This window comes from Rutidosis leptorrhynchoides, chromosome 4, assembly GCF_046630445.1.
Source record: "Rutidosis leptorrhynchoides isolate AG116_Rl617_1_P2 chromosome 4, CSIRO_AGI_Rlap_v1, whole genome shotgun sequence".
NCBI lineage: Eukaryota > Viridiplantae > Streptophyta > Magnoliopsida > Asterales > Asteraceae > Rutidosis > Rutidosis leptorrhynchoides.
Genome location: NC_092336.1, coordinates 209901810 through 209916747, shown reverse-complemented (window position 1 = coordinate 209916747; position 14938 = coordinate 209901810). Strand labels below are relative to the sequence as shown.

At 33.9% G+C, this 14938-nt stretch overlaps 1 protein-coding gene and 2 non-coding genes across 4 annotated transcripts; 2 read left to right on the top strand and 1 right to left on the bottom strand.

The window, feature by feature from the left end:
• The first annotated feature begins 2996 nt into the window (after positions 1–2996).
• Positions 2997–3082, top strand: LOC139846287 (small nucleolar RNA Z102/R77). The gene has a single exon (XR_011759013.1). It is a non-coding gene; the product is annotated as a small nucleolar RNA Z102/R77 (small nucleolar RNA).
• Positions 3083–3153: 71 nt separating this feature from the next.
• Positions 3154–3240, top strand: LOC139846286 (small nucleolar RNA Z102/R77). Its single transcript, XR_011759012.1, has one exon. It is a non-coding gene; the product is annotated as a small nucleolar RNA Z102/R77 (small nucleolar RNA).
• Positions 3241–6203: 2963 nt separating this feature from the next.
• On the bottom strand, positions 6204–13773 carry LOC139843276 (transcription factor EMB1444-like). 2 transcript variants are annotated; one of them, XM_071833349.1, is made up of 10 exons: positions 13571–13773; positions 12882–13016; positions 12505–12589; positions 12350–12391; positions 8957–9016; positions 8071–8787; positions 7884–7985; positions 7180–7323; positions 6965–7090; positions 6204–6420 (listed from the first exon to the last, which is right to left on the bottom strand). In XM_071833349.1, the coding sequence occupies exons 1-10, from the start codon at positions 13666–13668 to the stop codon at positions 6337–6339; spliced, it is 1593 nt and encodes a 530-aa protein (XP_071689450.1). In that variant the 5' UTR covers positions 13669–13773; the 3' UTR covers positions 6204–6336. The 2 variants fall into 2 exon arrangements, with proteins under 2 accessions (XP_071689450.1, XP_071689451.1); XM_071833350.1 differs by having other exon boundaries at positions 7180–7320.
• Between the last annotated feature and the right edge of the window lie 1165 nt (positions 13774–14938).

Sequence of the window (14938 nt, the reverse complement as noted above, 5' to 3'; positions counted from 1 at the left end):
CAAGATTTTGTGACGAGGAGTTGACTATTGCTAATCTGTCACAATCACAAGCACCACAACCACCATCACCACTGCACCGATCATCACCACACATATCACCACCACCACCTACGTTCCATGCACATTTTTATGATTATAGAGAAGTGGTGACTGCCCTTTCAAGGCGGGTCGATGAGAATGATCGACTTATTGCCATTCTATAAGCTAAGAGGGCTCAACGTGCCCATGTGGACCAGCGTGACTAGTGTAAGTAATTTTCTTAATGTATTTTAAAAGCTTTACAATAATATTCTGATAGACTTATACTATTATAAGCATAATTTGTGTGTATCTTTAGAAGGATGGACGTGGGTATCTTCAGGATGATAGCTCCAAACGACAAAAGAAAGTAGTTGAGCAGCCTAACACTATGCAACTGGTTAGATCCGAGGTTGAGGAGGTTGGGAGACATAAGAATGATGTTTATGATGTTACTGATTCATGGGAACTCATACAAGATAACTTGTTATTGTATTGTGTTCGTAAAAATCAATCCATTAATGAGATTTTGGTTTGCAATGCAAACCCCTTTTAGACGAACGCATGGGGTGTGTTGATTTATGTCTTAATAGGACGATGAACATAGAATTTGTAGAAGGAACGCGCCCCTGTGGATAGTCCTGTTCCAATCAACAGGTTACATATTTATTAATGGTTTCGTAATATATATTACCAGGGGCGGATCTATTAACAATGGACCGGTAGCACGTACTACCAGTGAAATAAATCCATATAGAGTTAAAAAATAGGATTTTTAAGTTGTGCTACCAGTGAATTTTGCTGTTTTTCTTAGTGTGTTACTGGTAGGGAGGCACGGGGCATCACAAAATCAGAAGTATCGGATATTTAAGATCAATTTTTTGGATTTTTAGAAGAAAAATTGAAATTTTATTTTAGGGTTCAATGGAGTTTACGAAGGATAACGAGAAGATGATATATTTGGGAAAGTGAGAGTATAGCCTACATGTATGAGAAAGTTAGTGGGCCCGTTAGTTCTTTGGTTTCTTTTGTTCTACGGAGCAAATAATAAATTAATAAATGAAATACTTCTCCGTACTCCACATCTCAAATGAAATATTTCTTTTGTTATACGGAGTAGGTCATAACTTTTCAAACAGCATTTATCATTTGGTTGAGTTATGGTCATAAATTCCAGAAGATTAACTAAATTGGGTTAGTTATTGTGTGTTTTACATAGAGGATTAATCGTTTTACATTACCTTTTAGTAAAAAATTTTGCCCCCGTACAAACAAAATTCTGGATTCACCATTGGATAAAAGTCATTTCGTAGAAAATTTTTTTAGACTTGTAACTAGTGACACCAGTGACTAGTATTTCTAGATCCGCCACTGTATATTACATATTGCATTTTTAACCTTATATGTATATGATTGCAGTTTCAGTTTCATAGATGTGGATATTCAAATTTAAACGTGTTCCAACTAGAAAGATGGGCTTTTGACTTCAACTTATGAAGGATAACCCCAGAGAAAGGTTCCTTATTGAATATGTCAGAGAGGTAAAATGTCTAGTTGTTTAATCTCAAATTGTTTTATTGTTGTTAATTTGTGTAATCACTTATTTTTATTTGTGGTTGACATGCAAGGTAATGAGGCTCGATAAAAAGAATATGCTTGAAATGGTCAGGAACATTTCAATTTCATGATATTATTGAATGGACGTGAGGTATGTTGGTCTTACATCCCTCTTTTACCTTGCCTATTTATACAATCATGTGAAATACCATATCTATTTATAATTTGTTAAATTTACCAATTTTGATATTTGTAATTCTATTATTTTTTATCCTCATGTAATAGATGCTTGTGAGAAAGGAAATTTGTTGTCGGCACTAAAATGGTTAGGATACTCGCAAGTACGATGCAAAAGTGATATGCTTAATTATATAAATTATCACTTACATTTTCTTCTACCCAACCGTGGATGGTGAATGGAGAAGTTTGCATTGATCCATTTGCAATACGAGATATCCAAAAGGGGGAAGAACTGACATTTGCACACCAACTAGCAACCAAACAAAAGGCTGCTTACTCGGAACCAACCTAAATCACAAACGACCAAACACAACACGTCAATCCGACCTAAAACTACCCAAAACACAAAGGAAATATACTAAAACGAATAAGGCTACAACGTTAACGTCTAAACAATTAACACAACCAACAACCCCACAAACTAACCCGACTAAAGAACAACTACAAACATGAAGCATAAAGCCATAAAACGAGAGAAAATAATCCAACATACCTAAACAAGCCAAGCAATTAACAAAGAAACCAAAGAAGTGAAAACTAATTAATAGGAGCTCTGATACCGCCTTCGATCCTATTCATGAACTTTTCGAATCTTAAAAATTAGAAATATGATAAGTTTCTTGATTACTACAAATATGATGAGGCTCTTACAAATTAGGAGTACTTTTTATAGTTCATAAAATTATAAACATGACAAGTAAGATAGTGTTGGATTACCTTTTAATAGAATTATTATTATTCAAGAATGAATATTGAATCGAATCTTTTATTATATAGCGTGTTCGTTTGTAATATTTTATTTTTCTTTAATCATTAAATATATAACTTTTATCAAACAATTATATAAATTTTATTTATGCACGTAAAAAAGTTATTAATATATTAATTTTACATTATTCGAAGTTTTTAATGAAAATAATTATTAAATAGATTATTGTGGGGTACTATATTATACTTGAGGGACCAACTATGCTCTCATTTTAAAATTAGGCACCAATTATGCAATTTTACCAAATTAATGTACCCACCGTCTTCTATATAAACAAACAGATCTTAGGGTTTCATACAGTAATTCCAGTCATTCATATAACCAGCCGCAATTCGCTTCCTACAGCAAATTGTTTCTTTATTTTTCTAATATAATTTATTTATATTTATATATTTATATTTATATACAGAGAGATTGAAATGATGATGGAAATTGTTTTCCCTATTGGTTTGACTGTCAATATGATGGCAACAATGTATTAGCTCTATCTGATCTTTTTTTCTGTTTTTTCTTTCTTCACATGTTTTAACAATTCTTAAGCTTCTTTGTTTTTTAAAATTAAAATTGGAGAATGAAGTGATGATTAATAGGTTTCCCTATTGGTTTGATTTGCCAGAATGATGGCCAAATTATGTATTAGCTCTAACTGATCATTCTTCTTATCTTTTTAATATTTCGTATTTAATTTATCATGTTGTTGAAAGATTTGAGTAGCTGAATTTGTTTACTGCATTTTTTTTTTAGTTTTCTTGCTATCATTTTTTGTACAATTCACAAGAAGTATATAAAAAATCATATGTTCATAAAAAGAATAAAACAAATGATACAGTTACAAAATAAATATAGAAAAGATTTACAACTAATTTGGTTAATACAGTTTATTTACGTAATTAATTTTCATAAAAAATCTATCCACAAATTGATGTGTATCAATAATACGCAGTATACAAAACAATAACAGTGGATGTATTTAATTGGTTAAAGTAACGTGTCAAACTTAATTGTTGTTTGCTTTGAACGACTGCCCGTTGCTGAGGTTGTATTCAACGTGCGGTCATATTTGTATATACGTTGTTTGGTAACTAATATATTTAGTAGGTTGGGTTGTTTGTTGGACGTGTACGTATATGTATAAAATATAGCTCGAAATATTTAGTGTTTTTTTGACGATGTCCGTTTCGTGTATAGTTAGTCGCGTTGTGTTCGTAAAATAATATCGAGTTAAACGGTGGTCTCGGAAAAATTTAGCTCGCACCGAGCGAGAATATAGGGCCCGTTATTTAGTGTTTTTTTAACGATGCCCGTTTCGCGCATAGTTAGTCCCGTTGTGTCCGTCTGATTTTTTCGAGTTGGACGGTGGTCACGGAAAATTTTTACTCGGACCGAGCGAGAAGATAGTGCCCGTTAAAAATATGGGTGGAATCATTTTCTTTTGTTTTTTTTAAAATTATATATTTACGGTTTTTACCTCTAAAAAAGTAAAAAGTTAGGGGGTAAAAAGTTAGGGGGTCGTTGTGTATATGAAGTCGATTTTGAGGGGCCGGGTTTAGTGTGAACGCAAACTCAAAACGACATTCGGATAAGACTGAAACTACGATTTTTCCCATGCATATTAGTATATAGGGGGTAATAATAATAATATATACATCACCTTGCTTTTCAAAAAAAAAAAATACTCGTATTTTATATATAAGTTTTTTATAAATATATTACGAGTATTTCTCATTTTCTCTATAATTTCATTTATATTGAAAAAAATATGTTTTATGTATTTAAAACAAGAATTGAAGTTTTAGTAAATACTGTCCAATGTGTTAAACGAGAAAAACAAATTCGTGCTTTGTGATTTCGTCGGTCAATGATCGATCGTTTTGATCAGATAAGGGTTGTTTACTGTTCATTTAAAATATAACGAAGTAAAAAAGTGCTGTAATGAAAAAGGGAATAAAGGTTGTCGAAAAAGCTGGTTTCGGTTATCAGTCGGTGGTTTGGTTCCGATTGTTTAATTGGACATTGGACATTTAAAATATATCAAAATGAAAATGGAAGTGAACGAAGTTGTAAAAAAGAGGTAAACTAAAAATGCTCTCTGATCGGGCGAATGGAACTCAACTATGTCAAAACCCCAATGACCGATGTTGATATAAAAAAGTGACTGTATGCCATCAACTCTACACCTCCTTTCTATCATTCTTCCCAACACTTACCATTGCAGCTGTTATGTTCCAAACTCATTTTCTTACGTTTGTCCTGTTTCAGTCTTCTTAACCTTACAATCACAAAATCTTTAACCATTACTTTTATCAATCTATTGTATTTTTTTTATTCTCATGAAAAATAGTTTAAACATTACCGTCGTTATTGTAACCGATAAAACCTAGCCGGCATAAAAACTAAAAAAAATAAATATAATCGAAATTATTCCATGTAATCAGAATTTGCGTGAGGATGAGTCACATAACTTTTGTGATTTTGACGTTTGGAGTGCGTAGACTAGGGTTTATGTTATTTGGCCCAAGTTCGATTATGAGCTTGATGTTGTTAGATTTTCAAAGGTTTCTAGGTTAAATTGTACTAACCTATAAATGGTGGCTTAATATAACCATCCTTTAACAATTTCTAACAGGAACATCAAGTGCAAAATGATAACAAGAAATCCTAGACTCATTAATGAAGTTTGAATGCGAATTACCTTAGGTCCCAAATCATTGAACTGATCACGAATATTTTCAATCAAGGCTGCTTCCTTTGTTTCTAAACTTGGATATTAAAAGTGGGAAGTTTCTTGGTTTTTCTTCCATAAAAAGGTGAACTTGGTTCGTTCAATTCTTCCTAAGAAGGAGGATGAGACATAAACTAGTTAAATTTAAATAAATTTGAGATCTACTTAACCGATTACCTTAATCTGGAGTTACTGCTTGCTACCCACATTGACTTTATAAAGTACCTGCTTCAAAAGCAAATCCAATCAAGTTACTAATATACTTGATTAATTGTCATATCGTCACATCAGCAATAAAATTAGACTAAATGCTTGTATCGCGACAGCAATACATGTTGGATCCAAACAAACACATACTCGCATATCGTCTTGCTCAAGACAAAACCCTTCAAGACATACACTAGACCGTACCTATAGTCTAACCTTGAAGGCTAAGCAAGATTTGTGCAAGACGAAACCCTTAGATAATTCTGTTTTGAAACTATGTGGTATTTGTAGTCATTAAACGTTTTGGATTATATGAACATAATAAAGGATTCATGTTAGGTCTAGTTGCTTTTCGTTAAATGCTGCTCGTTAGATTGATTACCCTCTTGGTTGGTTCAATCGGTTTAGGGCTAGTTGCTTTTCGCTGTCTCATTTAGCCTTAGGTTTCGCTTTGGTTGAGCTCGATAGTTTGTGTTGTTGATTTCGTTGGGCCCTTTTTTTGATGAAGTTCCCCAATCCCTTTTAATATAGTTCTCGTTTTTTCGAAAAAAAAGATGAAAAAAATAAAATTCATTTGCATTTCAATTTTCAACTATTCAAGGATAACAGATATAAACAATTCATTTTGTAGTACATTATACAAACAATTGTGGTACCTGTCTACACAAGTCCTTAATACATATTGACGACTATAAAAGATACACTTGAAGATACATATTGACGAGTGACGACTATAGAAGATATAAAAAACGTCTCAACTCATCACCAATAAGCAAAAAGGGGCCATAAAGTCGATCAAATATTGAATAATCATATAAGCGTGTTAAGCCTTATTAGCCTTTGATTGTAAGATCTGAACAAGTAACCAAATTACATCCATCCTATGAACGTTTATGTTATTTTGTCCCTGCAAACATATGGAACGAAATTTGTAAACGAATAAGGCATTTTGTATCCTTTAACGTATGAATGAATGTGGGGTTATATCAATCTCAAACAGGTTGGGAATTCAATGGTGAAATAAATTGTACTTCGATAAAAAGGAAACACGTCAAACGGGTTTAAAGTTGATCAAACTGTTCTTTTATTGTTTACAATCCCATAAAAAAAAATAAAAAATGTTTTCGGGTCAACTCAAATCAACCTACTAAAAATGGGGCATTTGACACCAACTCATTTTGACCACTCACAAACCTATGTCATCTTGTGGTTCACAAGAGCACATCTAGTGGTTGTCAGGAAAAGGGTCGAACACGGTCACGAAACTACCCAATTAGGTCGTCACAAAATTACCCAATTAGGTCGCGTATATCCGAGTAAAAATACTCGTGCTCCAAGGTAACCTGAACAAGAAAAATCTTGTTTATCTACCCGTTTACTTAACCCCAAATCTTCCACCTCTAACAACAATATTCAAATGATTGTTCAAAAATGCAGTTATAAAACTATACCTCAACAACAAAACACATCCAATTTTTGTCACCGTCGGGTTCTGTTACACCCTTCAAAATGGTGAGACCCAAGCTCCTTATTGCATCTGCTATCTCAAGAAAATGGACCCCTTCCTCACACATCATCTGCATCAACGCAACAAAATTTTTAAATGTTGCTTTTGAATAACGAAATTATATATGTTCAAGATTACTACCATGAACAATTGATATACCTCCACCACCATTTGTCCATTAGTACCGATGTTCTCTACTGTTACGGGACAAACTTTCATATTATTCCCAACCTCCATTGCCCAACTAGAACCCTGCTCGTGACTTAACGATCCTCGTGCACCAGTTTTATTGCCAAGCAACTGCTGAATGCTAACATAGTCAATATATTGAACCACGCAAATTGGCTACTCAAAAAGCAGGCTTTAGACTTATTGAGTTTGACGATTATCAATGTTCTGCTGGTTTTTGAATTTTTTAGAAAATATAACCAAAGTAGATGTGATCAGGGTTGGAAAAGTTGTGAGACGGAAGCGAGTCGATAGGGACTTTGACCGACTCAGACCAACTTTGACTGACTTTGACATGACTTTTTAGCGTTGACCAACGTTTTGGGTAAAATGAGACGGGCTAGTCACCCAACCGACTGGTCCGCCGAGACGGCTTCCGTTACAACACTGGTTGTGATGTATATTTCCGTATTTTAAATAAAACTAAAGGTTTCATTCAAAATACAGAGCTAATCAAAGGTCACACTAAGCTTGGTCACAAATTGTTTGGTTCAGTTTTATCTATGACAGGTCAATTGGGTATATAAAATAAAAGCTAAAAAAGAAAAGGGCACAAATCCTCAGAAGCTGCCAAAGTAATTTTTACAACCGTCACCCAATCACAACCAAGTATCAGATAAACAGTTAATCTATACCTTTGATTCAGCGCATTTATCGATTTTATCAGCATGCTTGGTTACACTTTGCATGAAGAGCATGTGTTTTATTGTCCGTTCAAGTAACGAATCAATGCTGCACTGTACAATAATTACTCATTTCATTACACTTAAATAGTTCTAAAACAAGAAGTAAATGACAATAAAAACCAGCAAAGAAACTTACCTTCGATCCATTGGGCACAAGCTCACGAAGTTCCTTAATACGATCTTGAATAAGTTGTCGATCCCGGGGCCGGGGCCTACTACTTTCAACGGGTTTAGCCCGTTTCTTGGTGACATTAACCGGATCTTGTGACCTCTCTAACGGTTCACTACATCTACTATGACTCGCTGAAGAGAACCCTAACGAACTCTCCAAACCCGAACTACTAGTTTGCATATCGTTAAATTGAGTCTCAATAAACTTCACCGAGTTACTAAATTCACTATCACTTTGGCTAACGTTAGCCACAACTGCTTCTAGAAGATGTTCCGTCCCCGAATTTGGTGTCAAAAGATTGCTACTACTTGTTCCCGGCATCTGATCTACTTTTTGCCAATTGTAATTGTCGTTTTGCTTGTAAAACGCTGGCCCGAGTGCTTCGTATAACTCGAATCCAGCAGGAAACTCGAAAGATGTTTTCATGGTATTCATGGTATCAATTTCACTTTGTGATTCGTAATTTCCGTCTAGCATTTGGATATTTGAAGAAACGGGAATATGTAATTCTGCATTTGGAATACAATCTGGTATTTTGTATGAATCATTGATTCCATAATTTATGGAAGTAATGGTATCATTATATGAATTAGTATTGCTAGGTGCACACGTTATTAAACAACTTTGTAGCTCATGAAACATTGCTCGAATGTGGTTCACTATCTTCAAATCTTCGGCTATCTGCTCAATTTAATGGACGAATATATTTTCAAAAAGATGATAGTTTTCTTTAGCATATCTTTTATTTGCAAATATAAATATAAATAGTTATTGTAACAACATAGTTTTTATAGTCATATTGTATTAATTAATGATTAATGATTTCTACAAAAGAAAGAAATCTTCTTACATTGTTTAATGAACCAAGCTGTACGACTCCGTGAGGAACAACGCTCACAAAGGCAATCGTCTGCAAGACATAACAACGTCAATATATTTCATGAGTCATAACTCACAAGAATATATTCAAGATTTAATATATATTTTCGAGTTAAATCAAAATTTTGATTTTTGAGTCAATAGGAAGCGTCGATTTATTGGCGTCTTGACAGCCGTTTAGAGCCTAAATTGAATTCCAAGCAGGATTTAAAACCCATGGAAATTTGATTTACCATTTTCATGGCGTCTCAATTTTTTTATTTTTTATTTTATTCATTTTACTATTCTTTTTTTAAAAAAATTCCTACTTATTGGCCGGAGGTCCACTCGGAAGCAATCTCTTTATTTGTCGAATAGAGAGAGGGAAGATTTTCTCTACTTTAGAGTGTTTCACTCTGGGTGAAGAAATGACTTGTTTTTATTCTTGTATAAGGGAAGGATTGTCTACATCTCACGTCCCCATACACCACTAAAGTGGTATTGGGTTTTGTCGTCGTTGTTGTTTCGAGTTAAATCAAAGCAATTAAGATGGTCTAGCCAATCCAAAAAATAGGAATGCAAGTTATATGGAAGGAATGCGAGTACTCGGTTTTTTGAGAGCTCCGAGTGGAGTAATCAAATTTGGTCACACTTGGACAAACTCGGTCAAAACTCGAAAAACCGGTCAAAACTCGAAAAATCAGTCAAAACTCTGGACTACTTGAAAGATCGGTCAAACCCCAGTCATAATCGGCCAAAGTGAAACTTGGTCAACATCCCCGAGTAGCCGAACTCCCTAAAAAGTCTCGACCGAGTACTTCCCAGTTAGCGAGATTTGCAACCTTGAAAAGTACATGGGCTTATATGTAACATCCCGCCTTTTTCCGGTTACTTTCCGTTTAACTATTTTAAAGTTCGTTATATATTTATAACATCTTTCGTTAATACGCGTTTTAAATTATCTCGTTTAGGTAATTCACGCACCCGCAACCGAACTAGAAGGACCATTGTTGCCAAGAGAGCAAAGAGGTGACTAGGTCAACTAGTCAACCCTTCACTCTCATCCATTCATTTATTCTTTTCCTTTTTCCTTTTTCTCTAACACTTTCACTAAATCTCTCAAACACCACTTCAAGGATTCATCATCCAAATCAAATCGAGCAAGCATCCATCTAAACAAATTGCATATTCGGAATCCTCTCATCCTCCTCTTCGATTCCATACCGATTTCATCAAGTTTGGGTAACTTTCTAAAATCACTAGATTTTGTGTTCTTGATGTTTTTAACTTATAAAGTTGTTAATTAGTGTCTATGGTTCAAGTCTAACATGAATATATGATTTATATGTTCGATTTCGTTATTTGAAGTAACTAGTTTGAATATGAACTTTGGTGTGTTTGATTTGGTAATTTGGTTGCTTAAATGTTGTTGTTATGGTAAAGTGCAAGTATTAAATGTGTTACTAGTAGCACTAGCTTCAATTTGATGTGTAGGTTGTTTTAGAAAACTTCATAAACTTGATTATTGGTTTTGGTGGATTTGGGTTAGGGTTTGATGAACTTGAAATGAACTTTTGATGCTTTGAATGACATGAAATGTTATTTGTAAGTGTTAAGTTGTATTGTATGCTTGATCACCTTCGAAACGGCATATCATTCATGTAAATTGGTTGGCCGAATCATTGAATTGTATTTATGAACTTGTATGCGATTAATGTTGAGCATTAGATGCGGTTTTGGTTGTTATAATAGGTAGATTGATTGATGAAATGTGTTTAGTTGTTTTCCTTGTCAAAATACCTTTCCGATGATATAAGATACATGCTTTGGTTGTTTGCAAGTCATAAATGGTGATTGGTTGAAGTTAGGTTCGTGCATAAAACTTAAAAACTGCCAGAATTCTCTGCACAGGTAATGGCGCGGCGCGCCATATACCCGAGCGGCGCGCCAAAGTGGTCTGTCCAATTTTGTCGATTTTTGAATAATGTTTGCTATGCTACGCACCCCCGATCAACATGAAACTTGGCCAACATGCTCATACATGATTAAAAACCTCAGAAAAAAATAGTTCGGGACCCGACCCGAACGTGTTGACTTTTTCGTTGACTTTGACCGACCAAAGTTTGACCTTTTGTCAAACTTAACCAAATGATTATGCAACCTTCCTAACTTGTTTATATACTTGTATCTTGCATGAAACTTGACAATTTGATTTCACATGCTACATAATCGAGTCGTAACGAGCCATAGGACTAATTGAACATCTTTGACCTATCGTGTTTACCGTTATTGATACGACCTATTTGTTTAGGTCAAGACTAGCACTATCCTTCACACACGTTACTTTGTGAAGTACTTTTCATACGTGCACTCAAGGTGAGATCATAGTCCCACTTTTACTCTTTTGCACTTACATTTGGGATGAGAAAACATAAACGTTTCTTTTTACTAAGTGAACACAAGTACAGGAAAACAAACATTCTACATACGAGTTTGAACAAAAATCCTCAATTCGATTATCATTAGTTACACTTGCCGGGTGTAAGCGAGAACTTATGTTATATGGCCATATGGGTTTGACAAACCCTCATTCAAACGGTTCGCTACCGTTTACGAATGAAATGTATTTTCGAGAAACAGTGTATGTTCTAACACTATTGTGATGGGGTTCTATGGAAGGAATGTTAAGCATTGATAATTGGGTGCTCGTGAAACAAACTTTTGGAATGTATTACTATTATCTCATGGTTGCAAATCTTGTGGTTCACTTGTACTTACTTACTTAAACCTATGATTTCACCAACGTTTTCGTTGACAGATTTCTATGTTTTTCTCAGGTCCTTGAACGATACATGATACATGCTTCCGCTCATTATTTTGATACTTGCATTGGGTGTCGAGTATATATGCATACATGGAGCGTCTTTTGGCTACTTTTAAATTGTGTCGCATAAGTTTCATTTGTACTTAAAACTTTGTATCGTAACTTGTGGTGGAACTATTCTTGTAAACTTTGAACAATCTTTACATTTGAAATGAATGTGACATATCTTTTGGTCAAACGTTGTTTTAAAGACTTATGACCACGTAACGGGACCTAAGTAGACGGCGCCGTCAATGACGATTTTGTCGGGTCGCTACATTATACGTGACAACTTATAAAAGTATATTAGATGTTAACGGGCTACATAATAACTCAAAAAATGGGACAATGTTTGTATGTACAAGTATACTGAAAATATATTTAAGAAACAAATATACTAAGAAAATATTTACACATATATACATTTTAGGCCTCATAATATACATAAACTCTACAAGTTTCTAGTTGGACAAGCATATTAATATACCACAGTAACATTCATAAAGAACAGAGATGCCATACCTTAATCCCAGCTTCAAATTGAATTTTCAATCCATTGAAATCCTGAAATACACGAAGTTGCAATATAAAATTCTTAGAAGATTAGAAGATGTATCCACCGCTAAAAAAACGGTGTTGTATAATAAAACATGTTTCCTTTTATAGATATCATGTACCTCAGAAAACAAACAGGGATCATTAACAAGCTGATCCCCAGAAATCCACATATGTTTACCCGTAACAGCAGCTTGACCAACGATTCTGTCCAACAAAGGTATGTTAGGATACTTTCGATGACAGAATAAATTCAGATTTTTCAAATACAATATAGCTAAAAAGAAACGGGTCAAACAGGTTGAAAATCCCCGATTATACTTCCTTATAACTCAAAAAACTGAAGCGTGTTTATGAAAAAAAGTATAACTTTTGCAATCATAATGACAATCTAACCATGTATAAAGAAGTAAAGTTTCGGACAAAAGCATTCCAGGTCATTCCAACCCGACCCATTTTGACCCAAATAAAATAGCTACATTTTAAAGTCTTGACATACCCTTCCCCCAGTGAATATTGGTGATAAGACATTTTTGCAACCGCTAGGCCAAGAAGGTCTCGTGCAAACCGCTCATCCGGCAAATTGCCCGTTGGGTCACTTTTGTCATAATAAGCATCTTCACAAGTCAACATCCTACAAGATGTACATATCACATGCAACAGTAAAAAACCTAAGATACGTTAATGTTGATAAATGCACAATAAACGCTAAAAATCATACGAAGTAGAGGAGAAAAAATGGATGAATCAAGTAGGTTGTGTAACTGGTCAAAACGAATCATTTTTTGTACAGAGTCATGCTGAGTTGACCCACAACACTTTTTGTCCATAACTTATGACATGAGACTACTGTCTCAAACAGGATTAGTTCAATTATATTATATTATTATTTCAATAACAAATCTAAAATTTTAAATAAAATGATTAGGCGAATTTATGCATCAAATACACTGTGGGACTTTCAAGTTTGAACCAATTTGACCCATTTCCTATAAGCTAGTCTTTTTTTACCCGTTTGACTTTGATAGGTTAGAAATACAAACATAACATGAATTAACCCATTAACAAGTAAACAGATAGCATCTGCACATTAGATATACACAAAACATGAAACATATGCGATACATAAACAAGAGAATTAACATTTAACAAACAGATTAAAAGCAAAGTGCTTCGAAATGATCTTACATTCGAGTTCGATGATCTAATTTCCAAAAAACAGCATAATTCCAGTCAGTGTTAAGACAAAGAGTCTTGAGTGCTTGATGCAATGCACTAACTCCCATCTTCTTTCAACAATTTTCTACACACTTTCTACTCTAATTTCACTCCAAAAGTAATGAATTATGACGTCAGACACCACCAAAACAAAATTAAATCTAAAAATCAATTCTTTTCTTAAAATTCAAAATTCTAACTGCCCCTGTATGAACCTCTCCCAGCTTGTTTTCTACGTAGCCCTGCTCGCCGTTTTATCGGTGGGTCGACTGTAAGATTTAGGAAACTATCTAATCCCATTCTTTTTACCACAATTCTTAAAACCCTAACCCAACTTACAATTTCTTCAAATTTCACAATTTTCACACACAAGATCAAGAGTAATAGAATTCCATAAATTACCCATTGAAATTAACAGCTTTAGATATATAATCAGCTAAAAGTGAACCTTTTTGTGTTGTGATCAACAGTTTAAAGAATTTAACTGATATCAAAAGACATTGATAAAATGAGTATAATAATCAAGTCTTTTTTCAGTATCTAGCATTAATATTCCTTAAATACTAAAGAAGATAGTTAAAGGTTTGAACTTTATGGAATAAAGGACTGATCATTATGTTGGTGAGTTTCAAATAGGCTTATTATATACAGAGAGCTCAGAGCAGCCATTATGTTTTATTAATCAAGTTTCCAAAACCACCCTCAAGTTTTAAAAGTTTCAAAATTGCACAAGAGTTGAAACCTTTTTTACAAATTGACCCAACTTCCTTTAAGTTTTTCAAGAATGAACAATGTACCTAAAAAGTGTGTTTCTGCAAAACTTTGTGTTCTCTATAGTTATCATTTTTGTGATGTTATGAGTGGCTTTTTATAGATGGTCTCATTCTTATGGCAAACAATATGATGTCTTAAGTTAGAAAAATGCTCCATGTTTTCCCATCATCTTTCATACTCATCCTTTCACACACAAAAGAAAAATCTATTCATCAATGTAGCTAAAAGTTAGTACACTAAAAGAACACTTCAATTTCTATCCTTTATTTACAACGTATGTTTCATTATTTTTGTTTGGGTGTGAATTTATAACCAGGCGTCGCACAGTCAAGGGAAAGTATGTTCCATAAAAGTAGCGCATTAGTCAAGTTTGAAACTTTTGGTTCGAGTATTGTCTTGCCTGATGCCTCGAATGGTGTAAGCGAGATCACGATAAAATGGAAACATGATGCAATGGCTAAATTGTTTCTTGTTAAATGTTGAAACATGATGTAAAAGCTCAAAGACTATTACTGTAAAATGTTTTGAGACTCTAATGTAACATTTTTACTTGGATTAATTTAT